General features: G+C 36.4%; 1 protein-coding gene across 4 annotated transcripts in view; it reads right to left on the minus strand.

Annotated features, from left to right (window-relative positions):
- Positions 1 to 21986, minus strand: part of phactr4a (phosphatase and actin regulator 4a) — a 96775-nt gene that overhangs the window by 50605 nt on the left and 24184 nt on the right. For all 4 annotated transcript variants that reach the window (XM_079830060.1, XM_079830066.1, XM_079830064.1 and 1 more), the window contains exon 2: positions 2115 to 2162. In XM_079830060.1, coding sequence (XP_079686186.1) covers positions 2115 to 2127 — 13 coding nt within the window. In that variant the 5' untranslated portion in view covers positions 2128 to 2162. The remainder of the gene's footprint in view (positions 1 to 2114; positions 2163 to 21986) is intronic.

Raw genomic sequence — 21986 nt, forward strand, 5'->3', positions numbered from 1 at the left:
ACTTTTACCAAACACCTACAGAGAGAATCAATTTGCATTAAATGTATGAAAAAATCTTTTTCAGTTTTATTTGTCACAACAGTCTCCTTAACCGCTATAGTCATACATTTTTCTTTTAAAAGGTAACATTTAGATTCAGATAAAGTGGCAGTGATGTATGATTCCATACAGTGTGTACCAGTACCGCATAAAGATGATGTTCACTTTCGAAACTGGAATTCACCCATGATACAGACACTGTCTATCTGTTCCCCTGATATTTCTTTATCTGCTGTCCTGGTATCACTCTCTCTGTCCCAATGCTGAGGACAAGAGTCACAGGAAGAAAACAGGCCAAAACACAGAGGCAAGTAAATCCTATCAAGGAAATCTCTTGGACTATTTCCAGATCACAGCAGAAACTCATGTAAGTAAAGAGTAACTCCACTTCCTGGCACAGTCCCTGAATATAACTTTCATTACCAACAAAACGTATCAACAAGTACCATGGCATTATAATGCTTTTTGAATAAAACGGGACTATGGTAGTGGTAATACCATGGTATCTTTTGCAGTACCTATAATTGAATACGGTATCATTGAATGACATGTAATGTATGTGGTTTTTATGTTTATGTTAATTTTAAATGATCCTGTGGAAAAATTATTTTTGTAGCTATATAGAGCATAAAAAGTAATTAAGAAAGAATAAGCAAAATACAAAATCTACAAAATTTTTAGCTGGAGTATGTGAATGACCCAAATAACATGGGTGTACGTAGAATAGTAATTACGATACACTAACATTCAAATGTTTGGTGTCTGTAAGATTTTCAACGTTTTTTTCTAATGTTCACCAAGAAAGTTCAAAAGAACAATTATTATTATATATATTTTTTTAAATAACATGAATGTATTTACTTTCACTTTTGATCAATTTAATACATCCTTGTTGAGTTTAAGTATACATTTATTTTTTTAAAGTCTTACTAACCCCAAACATTTAAGCTGTAGTGTATATTGATGGTGCATTATAATCTCAGACATCACTGTACTATGATACTGACAGTACAGTACTTCACATGTATCACATGGTATCACAAATAATCACAGATCTGCTGCTGTATATCACTCTCTAAACTCAAAAAGATGTAGGCATTTTATATGGAATAAACAAAGGATTTCTTTGTAGAAATAAATAGTTCTTAAAGTACACAACCATATATGGGGTTACATTTTACATGCTCATATGTGCTGTTGCATAACACCAACATAGCTAATTGAAAAAGAATATATATCTTTTAAAAGGAATCATTTAAAGAAAAATCTGAAAAAAAAAAAAAAGTTTGAACAGTCTGAACCAACAAAAATGAAAGGCTGCTTATAGGTTTAAAATGTTCCTCATCGTTCTCAGAAAAAAGCACTTGACACTCAATGGTAGATAACAGATATTTACCGTGTTCCTCATTCTGCAGACATTAAAGTGTGGCAAAATATTTCCTACCTGATGAGGTAGAGGTAGACTCCTCTTCAGAGTTACTCTCTTTGTCCATAAAGGTAAACTTCCCCACAGAAAAACAAAAGCTACAACGTGGCAAATGAAAAGCGCTGAGTTTCACCTGTGGGTGTGTCGACTGGGCAAAGTGTGATCAGATATCTCACTCGAGAGCCAACACACCTAGGCCTATGAGTCACATGGTCAACCTTCTTTATGTGGCTAACATTCCTTATGAGGTCAGTGATTTTATAATATAACAGGACCACTATCACCAACTACACTCCTAAAACCAGATATTGTTTACTATTAAATATATGTAAAGGTTGGTGAATATGCAACTATTTAAGGGGAACAACCAATAGCCCAATTAAAAAATCTGCTAATAAATCAATAATGAAAATATTTGAAAACTAATTTTATTACTAATTAGTGAGGTATTTGCAGTTTGCATGTTTTGGACAAGTGGAATATCCACAAAAATCTATATCTAAATCATATAAATTGATTATTAAAACATAGACCAGCTGCAGCCCTAAACCAATTCAATCCACATGACCCTTGAATAATGACCACTGTGACCAAATCTCAGATATTTCTTTGGACTTTTTTTGACAAGATCATCCTTCCATTGTCTTACCTCGGTTTTCCATTCCCACGTCAAGAACACAGCAGCAGGTAGAGGTTCCTGAGGAAATAAGAGACAGATTGCTTGATTAGATGCATATAATTTCACCAGTACAATGGTGTTTAAAACATCAGACCTCACATTGATTGCCACAACAAGAACCCGTGAATGAAGTCAACAGGCAAGTAAAGGATAATGTACAGACAACACATAATTATCACAAAATATCCAGCAACAACAAAGAAGATGGTGTCACCCTGAAGGGGCTTATTTTGTGATAATGATGAGTATATTATACCACATATTACAAGGCTACTTACCAAATAAATAAATGGACATTAACTATTGATTTGAAATGATTCTCACTCACTTGGGTTATGTAAAAAAAGACAGCGATACGAGTCATGAAGCAACGAAACTGGTCGCCTGTGATGCCATGAAATAACAGTCCTTTATCTGGTAAAACTAACATACCATGTCTTTCATCCACTCCAACACATTATAAAACTATTTCAAAATAAATCCTTTCAAACACCCCTTTAAAAAACAACAGTCAATATAGAACTACAATCCATCAACTATTAATAATTATTAATAGCATCAACTACCAATAATTTCTAAATAGAGGTAACAACACTTTTTGTTTTGTAAATTTTAATATACTTGAATACATTTTTATATGTAGTATTTATATGCAGTTTTTTTATTACGGAATGTAAAATATAGAACATTTTATATATTAAAAAAAATATATGCCAGTAGTTTTTTTTTCTTTTTCTTTCCTTTATGGATTTCACCAAAAAAAAAAGAAAAAAAAAAAAGATGTTTACTGGCACTTTCTGAAACTCCAGAAAACTTAATATGCTTTACAGTAAACACAGACCTTCACATGAATATCATCTGCATTATAGTAAAACACGTGTACTTGCTGAAACAAGTCTAAATTGTTATGAATAATCATTAATTATGCTTAAGTCATAGTGCAGACTCTTATATAATTGCATATGTAACTATTCACTCTATTTTTTCCAGACAGGATTATGACTTACGATTACGAAGCAGCATAGTAGTTCCTCAGGGAATTAAATGAAAGCAATTATTGTTATCATTAACATTTTGAAAACACAGAACTCATTTTCATATGGAGCAGTATCTTATATGAGATTATGCATCATTGAATCTGTTTCATAAATGATAAACATTATCAAATGCAACATTAACACTGTTATTTTACAGTGTATTAACGTGAAGCTGCTTTTAAACATTCTGTATTGTATAAAGCACTAAAAGTGACTTGACTTGACATGAATACTCCTCAAAGCACAAAACTACCCTCAAACATTATTCCGGATGAGTTGCATGATTGTGGAATTTTACATTGTTGCCAAATTCCTTATGGCTTACTTGTGTCTTTAAGATTATCATTCACAAACACTCAAAGTACTTATTATTTACGCAAGTATTTAAGCTATCCAAGTTGGGTGAATGAGCAAATCAAATTGTAGTGCGTTTCATGCATGTTTGTGCATTACTGTATCAGACTGGCTTAATTCTCGAACCGTTCTTTGCATTTCAACCGTATGCAAGGGGGTTTCAGGCTTGAAAGATCAGTTCAACTCTCGCCCTAAAAACTAGCTTGTCTCAAACGGCACAGGGGAGCAGGGGGTAGAGTATAGCGGAACCAGATCTTTAGAATGACGACAGAAGGTCTGGACTCTTTCGCAGTTTTCATTGGTCAAGGGCCGCCATAGAGGACGTTTGACTGACATGTAACGGAACCAATCACAGTCCGTTTTGTTTCGCATCATGTTTAGGAGTGTGAAAATGTAAAAGTCGATGTCCCTGCAATAATAGGCCGGCATGCATCTATAAATTATTAATTCAAGAATGTTGTGCAAGTTTACTGCAACAATGGAGCTGCGAACTTAACATACTTTTGAAAATCCAGTGTTTGGTTGTTCCTGGCAAGCGCTCATTGTCACAGTTGTAAACACGAGGGCATTCTTCTTCCACGAGGGAGTTTGGCGTCACAGCATTTGTTCCCAAGCGGACCGTTAAAGAACGCAACACACACGTCGCAACACACGTTATTTGAAACAGCAATATTAATTTGAGATGTTTCTTATTCAAAAACATTATTAATAATAACTAGCACTTCTATTTTTCTCTATTATTTTCATCAACAATTAAAATTATGTCATTATTGTGAGAGCATAGGCTATTCAATCAATGGCACAAGCAATGTGATTCTTTATATGCAATTAATGATGTCCAATGACTTGTTTGCAGTTTTATTTTATGTATTTGCGAAAGGTTTTTTGGGGGGGTGGGGTGGTGGTAAAGAAAGTTGGCCATGGGGTGTAAAATTATACTGTATTGTATATGTTCTGTTTAAGTGCTTGGGACATGGCTTTTAATGGTGATACTTTTGTTTTTGTAACCAGGCTCTCAAAAAATATTTGGATTTAGATATATCAGTTATCGGCTTTCAAATATGAAAAATGATCGTTATCAGTAAAAATGATCATATCGGTGCATCCCTAAAATAAACATGAATAAACATCAGAAGGTGTGTTGAAAGATACAGTGCAACTTACTGAAATGTCTAGCGCATCAAAATAATAAAGTTACTGCTTAGTGTGTATTACTATGCCTGATTGTCATCGCGTGTTATCATAAAGTTACATTTACCCCAGATTAGTCATTCAATGTCTATAGTTTTTTAGTCAACAAAAAAAAAAACTCTAGTCAGTCCCTCCAGAAAAACGCCAGAATAATCAGCCAAAGTCCGCATATTTATGCAGGGGCCGCATTTTTTCAAATACGCCGCACTTTTGCCGCGTAAATTGCCCATTTCTGCGTGCAAAATATGCAGGGCTAGCATGATTTCATAATCCCCGCATTTTCGTTGCAAAAAAAGTCATATATATTACAGGGTTCTTGCAGGTTTCAGAAAGTCAAATTTAAGACCTTTTTAAGACATTTTAAGACCATAAAGATTGAAATTTAAGACCTATACGACGCATTACCAAAATTATTTAAATCAAAGAAATAATAAAAAAAGCAATAAAGCAATTATATTAGTAACCCTCCACAGCCAACAACGTGCCAAATGCCCAAAACCTTAGACCCAAAATGAAAATAGGCTAAAACAAACTTGCCCTCAAATAGAATAGATTACAAAACAGCATATTAATAGCCTAATAGATATTGAACAGGGGATGCTCTAGGGAGATAGAATAAACTAGGGATGCACGATTTGGGGAAGATATCTAATTGCGATTATTCTGGTTAAAATGCGATTTTTATTTATTTTTTTTACAAATGAAAAGTGTATGCATATAACATTTTATATATTAATGTTTATATATTAACAAGACTAATAATAATGATTATATTCAATAAATACAAATATTTAACAAAATTTAAAATACTACTATTACAATAACATTTTAATTATTAAAAAATTAAAAATAGAGTATTTAAGAATAAATATAACAATATAATAATAATACTAATAAAATAACATTTATATTTTACAGAAAACTTATTTTACAAAAAAAACCTGCTGGGTTACCTGTTAATATGCAGACAGCCTATGACTAAAACCCATTAGAAAGGTCTAAAGATTTATTGTAAAAAATAAAAGAAAAAAATAAAGTAATAGAGTGCCGAAGTAATGACGTCACTTTGTAGGCCAAAACGCGGAAGTGAGTTAGCATTTTAGCCCTATGGGTTCCCTCGCCCTAAAGTCTATGGGTTTTTTGAATGGGTTTTTGTTAAATCGCCTGAAATAAGGTCTGTGGTTAACAAAGCCTCTATATATTTTCACGTTTTAATCTATGACATAAAACACACTAGTTATAACCTGCTTGTGATTTTTTAAGACTTTATTGTGTCTTAAAAACGATGGTTGCTAACAAGTTGCTAAAAGGGACTACATCCTTTGGCGGGGACTTTAGACGTCATCGTGACAAACAGGCAATCTCTCACTAGCCCGCGTTTTAGCCTAAGAATGAAGAACTTATGTGGCGTGAATAAATCGCGCTATTCGCGCAAAGTTGGATGCTTGAACATTTGGAGTTTACTCTCTTCACATGTTTGTCTCGTTGAGAAATGGCTGACATGGGCTGTGTTTACACGTCTTTTTGTGTTAAAATCTACTGTTAATGTGTGACAACTTAGTTTTGACTTTTTCAGTCGATAATGTAGTTGTTTAAAGCTCAAATCTGTGGTTTATTTATAAGAGTGCCTATTTAAACATTTTATCTGGTGTTATCGGAGTTGTGAGCTCCAGTGAGTCAGCGGCGGTCATCGCTTGTTTAGCCGGCGAGAGTAGACTTTCCTCGGCTAGTCCTTCTGACGTCTGCCGTCTGCCGCTGGCTCTGATGTCTCTGTGGCGTCTCCAGCTATACTTAGTCTTGTGGAGATTTAACGGCCCATATTTGCTCTCATGGATCTATAATTTGTTCCCTGGCAAATTGTTTAGGCTGAGCGCAAAGATAAGTTTCATTACTTGTTTATTTTTAGGCTATAACTGTACGTTACCGTTGTAAGTTAGCCGACTAGCACTGACTTTGAATGTTTGACTGAATTGTTTGCTTTATTTCATGTGTAGCTTATTATACGTTTTGTATTATTGATCATACATAAACTTGCATTTAACAAAAAGAGACTGGGTTGTGTTTCATGTCATTTAATGTTATCACAGTGATAATCATATTGTCTGAAAAAACATTAACAAAAGATAAATCTCAGAGAGGCACGCATAAACAAAATTGGTTTCTAACATTTTTGGAAAAAACGAATGGGCAATATTTCTCATGAAAAAGTGGATAAGTGTTCATACACAGCGCAGATCATAATGAGCGAGCGTGCTTTTAAATAAAGTTTGAGGAAGCTTGATGATGACGTTGATCCGCGACCATGGTGTGCTGTAGTCCGTTTATAGCCTACCGTTAGCATTTTATATCTGACGGCTTTATTTGGGCTTCAAAATGTATACATTTTGGATTAACTTGTAAAGATTATCTTGGTAGACAAAACGTGTAAGGGTCATTACTCTTTGTTGAACACAGATCTTATTTTTTGCGATTTTCCAAAAGTCTATGGGGAAAATGAATGGCTTTTTGATCGAGGGAACCCATGCGCCGCTAACTTCCGGGTTGGCCTACAAAGTGACGTCATTACTTCGGCACTCTATTCTGTGCTTTTTATCTGTGATATAAATTTCTTAAAGTCTATGTACTTAATATGAAATATGAGCCTCTTATGCATCCACTGTGGGGGAAAAACTGTACATTGGAGAAAAACATGGGTTGTCATATAAATTTATTTAGAGAGAAGTATTATTTTTCATATTTGTTACCCAAACTTTCATTCATACTGGAAACCAGAGGGCGACCTCGAGCAGAAACTCCACATTTCCCTCAGAGAAGTAATCCTTAGCCCTAATGTGAAGCTAGCGATGTAGGATAAACTGAAGATAGAAACGCTTTGACTGATGAAACGAAGACAATAAACACGACTGCATCAAGCTATGGTGTATTTGAGTTCTTCAAGCCTTCACTATTGTCATAATAATAAGGTATGCAGTGCTGATTGAATGCAGACTTTATCACTGTTTAGAATAATATAAAACAATGCATGTCTGCCTCATTCTGTCCAGAAAAATACAACGTTATTAAATGTAGACGTATTTTGCGGGCAGGTAATTGCATTTATCACGGGATTTGTAGTTTTATCACCGAGTACGTGTACCAACACCCCCAGAAAGAACTACAACACCCCGAACGAACGCTCTGAGGGCGGCGCAGCAAAGACTCTAGAGCTCCGCTTTCGCGATTCGATACTTTTTTGCTACAGTGTAACGTTAATAACTTTCTGCAGCCAGCATTTCTGGAAATGAACGAGGATAACACTTTTTTTAAGACCAAACTTAAAAAAAAATTAAATTTAAAGACCTCGGGTGACAATCTGGCCGTTTTTAAGAAATTTTAAGGCCTTAAATTTAAAAAATGAAATTTTAGACATTTTAAGACTTTTTAAGACCCCGCGGGAACCCTGTATTAGCAGAAAGTTGAAAATGTTTTGTTTACTTCACACAAGAGCCGCCATTTCCTCCTATTGCCATGGGAACGTTTTGAAGTGATGTAATTACCCGACGTGAACGTCATCGAAAAGCAGCAAAGCCCGTGGTGAAACCATAGATATTGGTGAAACCATGATGAAGCACGCAAATTCCCATTTGCCAACAAAAATAACAGCAAAAGACAGCGCAAAGCAGTTTCCTGGTGTGTTGACCAATTTCAAAACACAGCATCATCAGCTTCGAAGCGTTATGAACCAGTGAGTCGATTCAGTGGTTTGGATCGCCAAAGTCAAGTATTTCAGCAGTTTGACACGCAATCCGAATCATGAATCGACTCACTGATTAATAACGCTTCGAAGCTTCATGATGCTGTTTTTTGAAATCGGTCATCACTATACAAGTCGTTATTTAGGTTTTAGCACAAAAACTATTCTCGTCGCTTCATAAAGTTATTGTAGAACCGCTGTAGTCAGATGGACTTTGTAACAACGTCTTTAGTACCTTTTATGGGTCTTGAGAGTGTAAAGTGCATTGTGTCAATGGAGGCCTTTCTGAGCCATCGGATTTCAACTAAAATATCTTCATTTGTGTTCCGAAGATGAACGGAGGTCTTACAGGTGTCCAACGACATGAGGGGGAAGTGATTAATGACAGAATTTTCATTTTTGGGTGAACTAACCCTTTAAGAGATTGCACTTTGTGTATTGGAAGCACTTTTGCATATATGTTTTGTATAGCTACCTCTGTAAAACAGGAAGTTATTTATTCATTTTTTCAGAAGTTGTTGCATATTCCTTTTGTAAAGCTACAGAACTTGTTTGACTCAATGTTTTGTAAATTTGAGCCATGTGTTTATTAAGGTCTTCGATAAAACAAGATGAGAACTTAAATATTCCCAGTACTTTCTGTGATGCAGTGCTTTTTTTCTCTTTTTTATCAAACCGCAGTTTTTGCAAGTTCCCGCAATTTCATTACATAAAATTGCATAAATATCCCGCATTTTCCATCGCATTTTTTAAGAAAACGTGCCGCATATTCAAGGATTTTTGCCCGCAACAATCACACAAATAAAGCCGCATTTTTCTGGAAGGACTGTCTAGTGAAGAGCATTTGGCTTAAAGGGTAACTTCAGTGATTTAGCATTAGGCTTTTTATCAGTAGAAACCCGGTAGTATATTCAAATTATGGTACTTTCCACCCTCATATCCCCCTGAGACGAGAGAATTATGCATTTTATTTCTGGAAAAAATCCTCAGATGACGCAAATATCGTCATTTTGCGTCATCGGAGGATTTTTTGGCCAGAGGCTAAAGACTACAGCCACTAGATGGAGCTGTTCCGCATGTTATCAACCCACCCATAGGGGAGAGAGCTCACGCACAGAATGTAAGACAGACGGCCGCACGGAGATTCATAACGGAGCAATGCAGAGCAAAGTGAGTGTTTCAACTTTTCAATGAATTCCTGTGATAGTTTAGTTTCCATATGCGATCAGAAAAAGTGCCAGACTGGCGCTTAATGTTACCTCAGCTCTGCTCCGCTCTTCGTGATGAATGAAATCTGACACTGCTACGCCTGTGCCGTGACTTTCGTTCGGCTCACTCACACTTTATTGAAGTGACATGTTCAGCTTTTAATTGTAGTGTTTATTCTCTAACTGAACGAAATTATTGTATTACGATGAAGATCAAAACGACAGTATACGGAGTGGCCTCGTAAGGCAGCGAAGCAAGTGCATTCTGGGAGTTTATGTCTTTCATCCACATGAGACAAAAATACATTTTCTGTCTTTTCTCAGTCTAGAAGGCACCAAATTCAAAAATAATTTCACATTTCTACTACATAAATGACTCAGTTTAAATACAAAGCTTAATGCTAAATCACTGAAGTAACCCTTTAATTTTACATATGCATTATATTTTTAGTTAATGTATGTATGAATAAATCCATCTTGAAATCTAATTATAAACCATTTCAATGATTTTATTATTTTAAAAAATGAATCAGAGAAAAACAATTATATCATTAAAAAGTTATTAAATTAAATGATAAATTATTAGGTAACAGTGTTACACATTACATGTACTTACTGTAGTAATAACTATATTATGCTATATTATGCATAATTGCATGCAACTAACCCTAAAACAACACCCAAACCTTATGTAACTGATTTGCTCATGTTTTTCATATTACCACTTGTCAGGTTATTTTTGCTTTTTTGCTATTCCACAGAAAGTTAAACAAATCTCAGTTTTAATTTCCCTGTAGCAATGCTAAACTTATTCAGAATTGTTTCTGAAATGTTGCCGTTCTGAATCAGCACAGAATATACTATGCATACCATTTGTTCCACTAATAAGCCTCTTTAAACAGAATGTCTTTCTCAGTTCTCTTCCCTGTAGTGCTGGAGCAGCTTTAAGCACCGGGACTAATGTGCACTATGAACCCTGGGACAGCAGATGTGAAATATCCCCTTGCACCCAGAGCAGGATGAAGGATCATAGATCTAATCTAGATCCGTCAACTGCACAAGCTGATTGAATTGTCACAGTGTCACTAGGCCATCTTAGAGACACTGGGTCACATGTGATGGGTAGGTAGGTATGTTTACAGGCAATCCAATCACATATTGAGTTTCATTAAGTGTTGCACAACTGGCAATAGGCCTATAAATGTTTGCCATAACATTAACAGTCTCAGCATGATCAAATAACAACTGTTGTCACCGCCGGTAACATAAAAGGAACATTTCAGAGGGGGATTGATTCACATATGAATCGCGATTCTATCTTCTACCTATTTGAATCGATTGTTAATAACGTCATGTTGTCGGAACAAATGCAGTGGCAGACAACTGAGAGAGCAGTGCAGCACCTGGACAGTTTAGAGAGCGCATTATGAATGAAGCTTACTTGACAACAACAATTCCTATATCAGTATCTTATCCAATAGAAAATATGAATTGTTATGTACCGTTAGAGTTAATGTATAGTTACCGGCACACGCACGTCAAGCTTTTCTTGGGATCCTGCTGCATCTTATGTGTACAGGACAGGTACTTTTTACACACGAGAAGCACATTCAACATGTACCCGCAAGTGGGTTCCGTGGTAACTAACAATACCCGCTTGTAAGAGCAAATGAACATTTCCAGTATCTGAGGCTATATCACTAAATATTGAGAATGCAACAGCGTTTCTACTTGACGCTCACTAGGCATGTGGCGGTATAACATTTTCATGGTGCGATAATTGCTGATTCTTTTATCATGGTTTACGGTATGATCACAATATTGAAATAACAGGTTTAATAATTGATGTCTTATAGCGATAAAAGAAATTTGAAAATAAACAAAAAATATAAAGTACACAAATGTTTCAAATGTGCAAAAGAATTAGAGACCAATAGTAACATTGTTGTAAATTGTAATAACTTTACAGAAAGGTCTAATTAGTTAACATTAATGCATTAACTAACATTTGTTACAGAAGTTATTATTCTTTGTTAAAAGTTATTTCAAATAATCAACTGATTATTGTTAGTTCGTGTTAGCTCAGGTCCATTAAATAATACAGTTACGACTTTTAATGCATTATTTAATGTAAAAAATTAACATTAAGATTAATGAATGCTTTAGAAGTATTTTTCATTGTCAGTTTATTCATTGCCATTGTTAACTAATGAATTAACTAATGTTAACTGATGGAGCCTTATTGTAAAGTTTTACTGAAAAATAATAAAGAATCGATAAAGAATTTTTCAAATCAATATCGATGGCATGTTGTAGTAGTGCTGGGCGGTATGACCAAAAATGTATATCACGGTATTTTTCTAAATTATATCGGTTTCACGGTATATGACGGTATTTTTTCCCCTATGCATGACAGGGTGTTAATCACATTTTCTACAGATTGAGAGAGGAAATACTGCAGGAGATTGACTAGAATACCCTGTTTTACTGTCATGACGAGTGAATATTGTAGAAAAATTCCACATTAATTAGAGTTAATAGGTCTACAGGTTTACAAAATGATGCTGTGGAGAGACAACAACCAATAAAACACAGACATGCAACACGCTCAGAATCATACTTAGACACCTGAATATTAAAAGTTGAGTTGAGGGCACCTTAAGCATTTTAAAAATCTAATCCTATATAACAACAAACTGCCAAAACGAGGAGAAACGCGGATATTTGCAATACATTTAAGAGGACTCTCTGAACGAATGACACACATCAGTTTAACACAGAAAGAATAAAGCAGTTACTTTTTGGCCCATTCTTCTTTGAATTGTCAGTTTATTTATTAATTTACATCATTGTCTTTTGTGTAGCAGAATAATCCATCGTGTCAGCGCGTTCGTGATCAGACATAGGTTATCAGTGTAATCAGTGCATACATTTCATTTTAATAAGACGTGATGAAATATGCGCGCATCCACGCTTCTGGTTCATGTCTAGAGCACTAGAGTTTATGAAATATGTCCATAAAAAATTTAAACGCGCTCGCTCCGGTCTATATCAGTGCTATATGACCCATGTGGTGAGCGTTGTTAAACTCATCGCAGCGCTCCGTGCAGAAACCGCTCTCTCTTGCGCGCCGCGTGTAGTTTGAATTCTCAACTATAATCAAGGGCTGAATCCGACATCGCTCCCATAACCTCAAATATAGCATTATTTGGAGGGCACAGCGCTTTTTAGTGGTGTCTGAAACCCTAGTGGACGTTATTGAGTGCACTCATTCTATCCCATTGCACCGCAATAACGAGTGTACAGCCGATGTACACACAACGGTTGTCCGACTTCACGCACGTTTTCATTCACTCCTTCAAATAAATTGATAACGTATGGAATAGTGAATGAGAGTATAGGATACAGCCATAGGCTGTGCTGTAATGCGATCTCAACTGTTTTCTGACTGCTCTTACTACAGTGCATCAATGAAATGGGTCCCCTCTCAAACAATGACGCGCTGCGCCGCGTTCCGAACGTTGTTTAAGCGACATATACCGGTATTGCGGTATCATCAAAATTCATATCATAAAAAAAATAAATACCGGTATTCGGTATGAACCGGTATACCGCCCAGCACTATGTTGTAGTCCAGATTAAATCCCTCTTTGACACAGCATAGATTTTAAAGAACTAACAAAATGTAAAATGTGTACCTTGAATGCAATGTAAGTCGCTTTGGATAAAAGCGTCTGCCAAATGTATAAATGTAAATGTTAACGGTTGAATGAATTTTTTAAATTTTTGAACATTGAAAATTCCAGGCAGGTGTGTTGGACCCCGGTTGGAACTGAAGTCTGCAGGAAGGTAGCTCTCCAAGAGCAGGGTTGGAGACACCTGTTATAAACTGATTGATGAAGTACAACAATAACATGAGATTAAAAATAATTTAGCAAACTCATTCGTTCATTTTAGGTTGAACTAATCTTTTAAATTAAAATAATAATTTCATTTTCCTTTATTATTTTTTTGAGGTAAAATAAATCAAATAAAATTCAAAGTTCAGAACCAAATCTAAAAATCAAATCTATGCATATTGAAATTTGATTCAAAATTATAATCTAATCGTGAGCCTAAGAATCGAGTTGATTCCAGAAGATTCCCATCCCTAATGATTAATATTTAAACAGGCATCAGAGATGTCTCTCTTCTGTATGAAATCACAGAGGCTTGACTAATTTTTAATTGCCAGATAAAAAAAAACGAACTAACAAGAACAAGCCCATAATACACCAACGTAAATCCAAATGCTTTATACTGAAAACAAGACCTAAATATCGCAACATGTACCTCCCCATTTTCATAATCCCATACTTGATCACTTAATGAGCCAAGCAACTAGCCCAAAATCCTTAAAATAACATGGCAACAATGGAAATGGAGTGCTCTGCTAAGCAGCCTTCCAAGCATAAACAAAACACGACTCCTCTGCCAATGGTGGGTTAAGCCCGAAACACTACACAATATCCAGGGCGATTTTGGACTGATTTTCCTGTGGTGTGAGTAGGGCTGGACAATAATTCAATATCAATATATATCGCTATATAATTTTTTTCAATAATGGTGATAAGATTTTTAAACACATTTCCGGTATATCGATATACATTTCTCACTGACGTTCAGGGCGCAGCCGTCAGAAAGAGCAGAACACGATTGGCTACTTGCGCGATGACGTACACCACACACACGCAGCCAGTGCTCAGCAGTAGAAGGCTAATGCGGCAAGTTTTAGCTACGAGTACACTGACCGCAATACAAATGTGACTGAACGAGCTTCCACAAGTAAGGAGAAAGCAGAAGAAGTAGTTGATAAGAGAGGAAAGACTAATTCAGTGGCGTTGAAGTGGTTCGGCTATTTAAGATCTGATAAACTTCAGGTTTCAGTGTCTTGCCAAATGTGCCGACTAGTGTAACAATACGATATAGACCGATGCATCGATCTAAATTTAACACTCTCCACATTTTCATACCATGTCAGTCTACGTATTAACGGCAACGCGTTTATTCTCGTTTAAATTACCTTTCAGAGCTTGTGAAAGACGCTCTGACAGTGCTTCACGAAAGTTTATAACTTGCAAAAAGCAGCGCGCCCTCATCTTAAGCAAAGCACAAATAGGCCAATAAATTGAGTCTTCTTTTATAAATTTTTTTGTGCTTCAGTATAAAAAAGGTATGGTTTTGCATATAAGGAGAATAGAGCGCTATGTATCGTTCTTCACACTGAAATTTAAAACTGTTAAAAGAAAATGCTCAAACTGCTGCATAGGAGCGCTGTGACGGTGTTGCTTCAAGCACATCATTCTGTACACAGGATGCGCATAAGTGCTTTGTGCCGCTCTGTATTGAGGGTATGCACGTGACGTCACCTTCAGCCGGAGTGACTGCGGTTATGAATCGTGATCTATGTTTTTATGATCTATGATCGTGATGAAACGTCCGATTTACACCCCTGGTGCCGACTAGCAGCGTCTGTTTTTTTTCCACCATCTGAAGCAGTTCCACCCGATAGAATATTCTGAGAGTCAGAAGAGGAAGATTCTGTTTTCAGCAAATATGAGCACTTTTCATATTCTTTATCCTGGCTGAAGCACTTTTGTTTTAATCTATATTAGGGATGAACCAATTACCGGTTTCACAATAAACCACAATAAAATTTAGTGACGGTTAGTAATATTGTATAAAATTTAATTATCATTAAAACCGCGTGTGATTATCACGATTAATTATCACGGTACCTAAAACCCAGGATTAGCACAAATTAAGCTTAAACATATCTGGCTAGCCAGCTAAACCGGCTTCATGGTATAGGCCCCTGGTATATGAAAACATGAACATATAAAACAAAAAATAACTGCTAGATTATGATGCATAAATGTCTTTGAAAAAGAAACATCTTTATAAAATGACCGTCTCAAATAACCAAGTCAGTAATATCGAGCATTGCCTTTGAGCTGAAACTGTGAAATAACACCACCCTGCAGAGCTTGCTATCTGGTTAATAAACTCAACCAAACGCACCCTATATCAATATTAATATGAAGATTATTATGAACCTACAACTTAAATCAACACAAAAGGACGTGAATGCGCACGTGAACTTCAGCGTGCTAGATTTTACAGGCTGGTTTGAAACGGAACATTTTGAATGCGCTCTTCCCTTAACAACGCTGATACACGGACAACAAAAGCACACAGAAACAACATTTTATTAAAATCGTGTTCTCATTATAATGCTTTGACAGATTGACTCTGCACATCATGCACTTAATTGTATTATTCATGATCAAAGTGTTTACAGACATCACTGCGCGTTTTCGAACTCATAACGAAAAACAACTTTAAATAAACTAGGTCTACTGTTAAAAAATATGAGAACAGTAGCCTATAGCACTACTGCATTACTAATATCAATGATTCTGAGAAAGAAATAGCCTATCTAAAAAGAATATGACGGTCTCTAAACCATATGTCGAGCATGAAATATGCGTTTGAGCTGAAACTGAAGAGAATTAACAGCCGGTATAACGGCAGCTGCTAGCTTATTAAGCTCGACCAAATGCTTCTTATATTAGATTAATCAGATATAGACAACATAAAAGTAATCTTACAATGTGCATCTGCAGAAAAGGACGCGAATGTGCACATGAACTTCAGGCGCTAGTCTGAGTGTTCTCGCTAGTTTCTCTGTGGATTTCCTTTAACAGCTGATACACAGGGAACTAAGCACAGATAATTTACAGAATTCTATTTCCATAGTGTTCTCGTTATAATGCTATGTAGGCTATGACAGATTGGCGCTGCACATCTTGCACTAAACATTTAATTCCAGACATCACTGCAGTGCACGTCTCAGTTTCACTTTATTTCGCCGCGGTCTGGAGGTGTGCCGTATACCGCTAACCAATCAGACCTCCGGTACCGCGCAAAATGACGCAATAACCAATAAAAAAGAGACACATATTTTTTTTTAAAAGTCAGGGCGATCATCGTTCTCATGAACGATGGTCGCTGTCACGTTCGAGTACTCGATTACTCAACCACTGTTGCCCATCCCTACCTATGATAAGTCCATTTATGATGCTCTCTAGTGTCATGTGTATGAGCTGCAGGTCAAACATTTTTTTCACTTAGATAACTGCATTGCCTCAACAACATGTACATTATTGTGTAGCACAAATAGACTAAATGGTTATAAAGGGTCTGAACAGCAAATTTTAGCTTCAGCATGAGCAAGACTTCAGCACAAATAAACTTGATTAGTGTAGTAATTAAGGTTAAAATAGAGAATTCCAATGCAAAGAGGCAAATTAGAGTAATTTTGCCATTATCTGCTAGGTTTAACAAATATACATGTAGGCCTATCTAGTCCAGTTTCTCAAAAAAGTATTGCAGATCATAACTACTTACTTATTTTTAGGTTTTGCACTTGAATACATATTTAGACATTAGAGATGCTCCGATCAGCATTTTTGGGGCCGATCACGATTACCGATCACCAAGATCATGATCTGCCGATCACTGCCGATCACAGAATGACAGGGGAATGGCAATCTTTTATCTATAATCTTGCAGAGTTTGCACCATTTGTAGAAATGAAACTAACTAGGGCTGTGCAATTAATCGAATTTCGATTTCGATTTTGCCTCCCAACGATCACCAAAATAGTACAATCTCGAAAAAACGATTATTTTGCCATGTTCAGTTTTGCAAGAACACTCTTATTTTGTCTTGCGTTCTGAATGACACGCGCACGCGCACATCCGCCCCTCCCGAAGCCAAGCCACAATCTCTCTCAGGTCGTGAGTCTCGTGACTCGTGTGCATATCATCCGCTGGAATTTAAAAACTCGGCGCGAGTAAAGATGGCAGAAGGAGGGCAGTTACAGCAGCGTTTGGTGAGCAAAAAAGGCAAAACCAACTCCGTTGTCTGGGAACAGTTTGGCTTTGAGGAATCAGACGACGAGCAGAAACATGCTACGTGCAAGATTTGCTACATGGTAGTGGCTGCAACGCAAGGGAACACCACAAATTTGTTTAACCACTTGAAAATTAAACACAGAGTGACCTATGACAATCTAATAAAGAAACAAAAACTGACGAGAGCAGGGATACCGTGTAAACGTCCTTTTTTTTCCTTCATATTTTTCAAATAATTCTCTCTTTGTAAACTTTGTTCAATGCATGCGAGTGCTGCCATATGTTTGAATATGACCAGTCATTTTCTTCGTCATCACCCGGGTTTGTGCCAGAAGACACGAATGAGAAGTGCCGCGCGCTGTGAGAAAATGTGCGTCTAACACGTCTCACAGCGCGCAAATATTGAGTTCTCTTTCAAGTCTTAGTCTTGCTCTTGAACGGACAAACTCACACAAAACGTATGTCAACATGTCCATCTTGATGAGTATCCTAGCAGACATAGTCTGTATATGCCTTAAGTGAACTTTATACAGTCGAGAAAGACGACGCATATCCGAGCTTTAGGTCTTAAAGGGGAAGTATCATTAGGTCTTAAAGGGGCAGTAGCCTTTACTACCGTCTGTTTAATGTCAAACAACAAAAGACAAGGACATCACTCACCGCTCTTGATTGAAAAGCTTTTGTAAGTTTAATAGGATTAATCTTTAATTTATGCACTTAAATATGCAATGTTATTTTACATTTGATACATTTCTGTACCTGAAAACTAATGTTAGACGTACCTGAAAAGCATATCTAGCGAACCATATTGTTGATCTTATTTATTTGTGGTTATCATTTTTACGTGAATACTTTTATACTTTGATTTGAATATATGTTATTTATTTTAATAGTTCAAAAAGTACAACAAATGTTACAATTTCAATTTAATTGTTGAAAGGTGTATTTTTAATAAATGCAACACATTCCCAAAGTCATGTGAAATAATCGTGTTACATAATCGTGATTTCAATATTGACCAAAATAATCGTGATTATGATTTTTTCCATAATCGAGCAGCCCTAAAACTAACTCTAAATTAACTGAGTCAAGATCTTGAAGAACCACCAAGTGTTTATTTTAGAAAATGAGAACTTAAGGCTACTGTAGGCCATCTTTCCCAAATAAATGTATATAATTATCTCACCTAAATATTTGATCATGCAGTGCATTTTTGTTTTTAAAAACAATTTTTCAGGTAGGTCTAACATTAGTATTGAGGTAAGAAATACTAAAGACATTTAATAAGAAATCAAATGTAAATTAATATTGGTCTTCCCTGAATAAATTAAATTAGATTAATCATTACACTTAAGGTTGCAAAAGTTAGTCATTCAAGAGCAGTGAGTGTCATAAAGGTTCATCAAACGACACAAGACAAAGAGAAACTCAGAGACAGCAGCAGTTTATTCGACAGCTGTCACTTTAAGAGCGAACACGGATACGGTTACATGCAGTTGCACAAACATTCACTCGCGAGTCACGACGGGGTTTACGTGCACACTCGTCAAGACGGTAATTTAGTATACATTTGTGTGTATCTGACCATTTCAGCGCAATTTGTACTCGCAAGCTTTTTGTGAGATGGCCTGTGTGTGTGTGTGTGTGTGTCTCCAGACCGTGCGCGCGAGTGCTGAGCGGTTTGAACACTGGCAAGACTTAAAAATAAATGCAAATGATAAGCTTTAGTGACGATGCGACACTGCCTCGATTGTGCAAAGTGGCAAATCATGTGTCAACTGAGCAGCTCGATTTCAGTGCACATGTGATGCACTGATGTGAAGCCATTTGAGCATTTTGAAAGGTAGAGAGAGAGCGCGCGCACGCGGTGATTCATGCGCGCTGTTTGTGAACTTACTTCCCACAAAAAGTTTTCAAATGACTGCGTAAGTTATTTAATATAGAAATATGAATTGTACCTCACCGTTAGCATTATAATTATTTTACCCGCGCTGGAAAGAGAATGAGACGGTGTCGCTGCATTTCATGCCCTAGCTCTTACGGCAGGTGCGGGTTTTATGTGTCGTCAGCATGCGATCGGTTCATGAGATCGGCCTTTTTGGAGACCGCCGATCAGTCATCCCAAAACGATTATCGACCGCTCGAGATCGGTTGCCGATCAATCGGAGCACCCCTATTAGACATGGATCAAACACTAGACTTCTTTAAAACGTTAATAACTTACATCGTAATATTTTTAATGATACTTGTAGAAGCACACACACAAGTGAATATTAGTGAATGCGGGCAAATTAAATTTAACCCAAGAAAAGTTTTAAATAGTGCTAAAAACGCAAACTTATATGAATATGAATTGATACTGAATCAAGATCGAAATTGATATTTGTGCCAATCAGTTAATCAAAATGATATTCGATTAAAGGGTTCATGAATTGAGAAATCAACTTTTCACTCAGCCTTTTATATACAAAAATTAATCGTGATATAAAAATATCTCTAAGTTTCGGAGCTGAAAACTTCCTTGTTAGTCACACAAAAGCTTTTATTGACACCAGACCCAGCAACCGCTCAATCTCAGAATGTGCCATGCTGTGACGTCAGAGTGTGGTGAAACACCGCCTCAACAGAAGAAGTACGCCTGAATCTGTAGCCTGTAACCCGATTTGTGCATGGAATGTTATAGATAAATAACATGGGCCTACGTGGAGCTAAATCGCATCGAACTTCCAAGCAATAAACATACCGCATAAGCTTAATTTGGATTCATGAATGCATTGATGAACTTTATTTTTAATGAATATCAAGCTCAAGTGGGTAAGACATTGCGCGTTTGTTCCTTCATTTCACCACGGATTTGCAGACAGGATGAGATTACATGAATGAATGAAGCAACACACTTATGTGACTAAAAAAAGTTTTTTTTTGACATATGTGATAGTATTGCATTGTAACAGATCGTTTGATATAAGGGGTGTAACGGTACTCAAAACTGACGGTTCGGTACGTACCTCGGTTTTGAAGTCACGGTTCGGTATGGGTTCGGTACAGCAGTTTTACAAAATTGCTTTTTACTTATTTTTATTAAACAGTGGTTTACTGGGAAAAAAAAGTGTCTGTCCTTAAATTAATTAAATTATAACAAAGTTTATTGAAGATGTAACAGTAATGATTCAATCAGTCATGTGGCAGGATAGACCAAAGTCTGAACACCTCACAGCCCTCGTGACTTGTCTAATCAAATCATACTTAAACAAAGGGCCTGTGTGTTACGCTGATTAGATCCGAACCGCATCATGTAGCCGCAAGAGATTGGAGCGTCGAACTCTTTGGGCGTCGGCCTTCCCCTCTATAAAAACTAGAACAGACCATCAGCTCTTTGCATTCTCGCCACCACAAGGAACGGACCTCTTGGCATTTAGCCATGGAGGGGAAGACCCTGGTCTTCCCAACCCTGAGAGAAGACCTCTCCGCACGGAGAGAGAAACCGGCAGACTTCTGGAGTGACTTTCCTAAACTTCAAAGAAGTTCACCTGGGACTCACAAATCCTTAGCGAACTTCCCCGACGATTCGAACTCAGACACTTACACAAGAAGCCGTAGTAATGCAAGTATTCTATTTCACAATCAAACTGCTTGAAAAACGTTGTCTGAATTATGAATTTATATGAATTTCTTGTGGGCTCTTGGGAAAAGACTGAAGCTGTCTCTCCCTCTCTGTCTCTCTCTCTCTCTCTCTCTCTCTCTCTCTCTCTCTCTCTTGTTAATTCTTCTTCCCTTTTTATTACTCGTTAAGTTTCATGTTTCCTTGTTTGTACCATATTGTTTGTTTTCTCCTACATATATATGCATATTTCCCCGTATGAATCGTAGCTTTGTAAACTGTAGTTGTTTTATTAAAACCCAATGATTGCATTAAATTGAATCTGTATTGTTTTGCTCACAAATTCGAAGTCACTGAAGCGTAAGATCTAAGCTACCCATTTAAGCTTGATTTTCATGTAGTACTACTTCAGTAGTGCAGATCGTACAAACATAAGAGATATTATTTGTCCTGATCAAACAGATCAATGTTTCTTAAGGTTTGTAAGATTGATAATTGATGAAGAAATCAATTTGGATAAAGGTTACTTTTAAATGATTAAAGGTTCCGTAATACGTAAATTTTGTCTGTACAACAAGCAAATAATATTCATAGACTCATGAATATTAATACCATTTGAGTTAATTATTCCCCAAAACTCATTGTTGCTACAGTGGTGGAGAATTATTGTGGCAGTTTCAAACTTTGTTTTTGTGAGCAATATTAATATTCATATTCATGTGTATTTTTGGGTATTAATATAATGCACGCACGTTTTCGT

The sequence above is a fragment of the Gobio gobio genome, assembly GCF_949357685.1.
Source record: "Gobio gobio genome assembly, chromosome: 11".
Lineage (NCBI taxonomy): Eukaryota > Metazoa > Chordata > Actinopteri > Cypriniformes > Gobionidae > Gobio > Gobio gobio.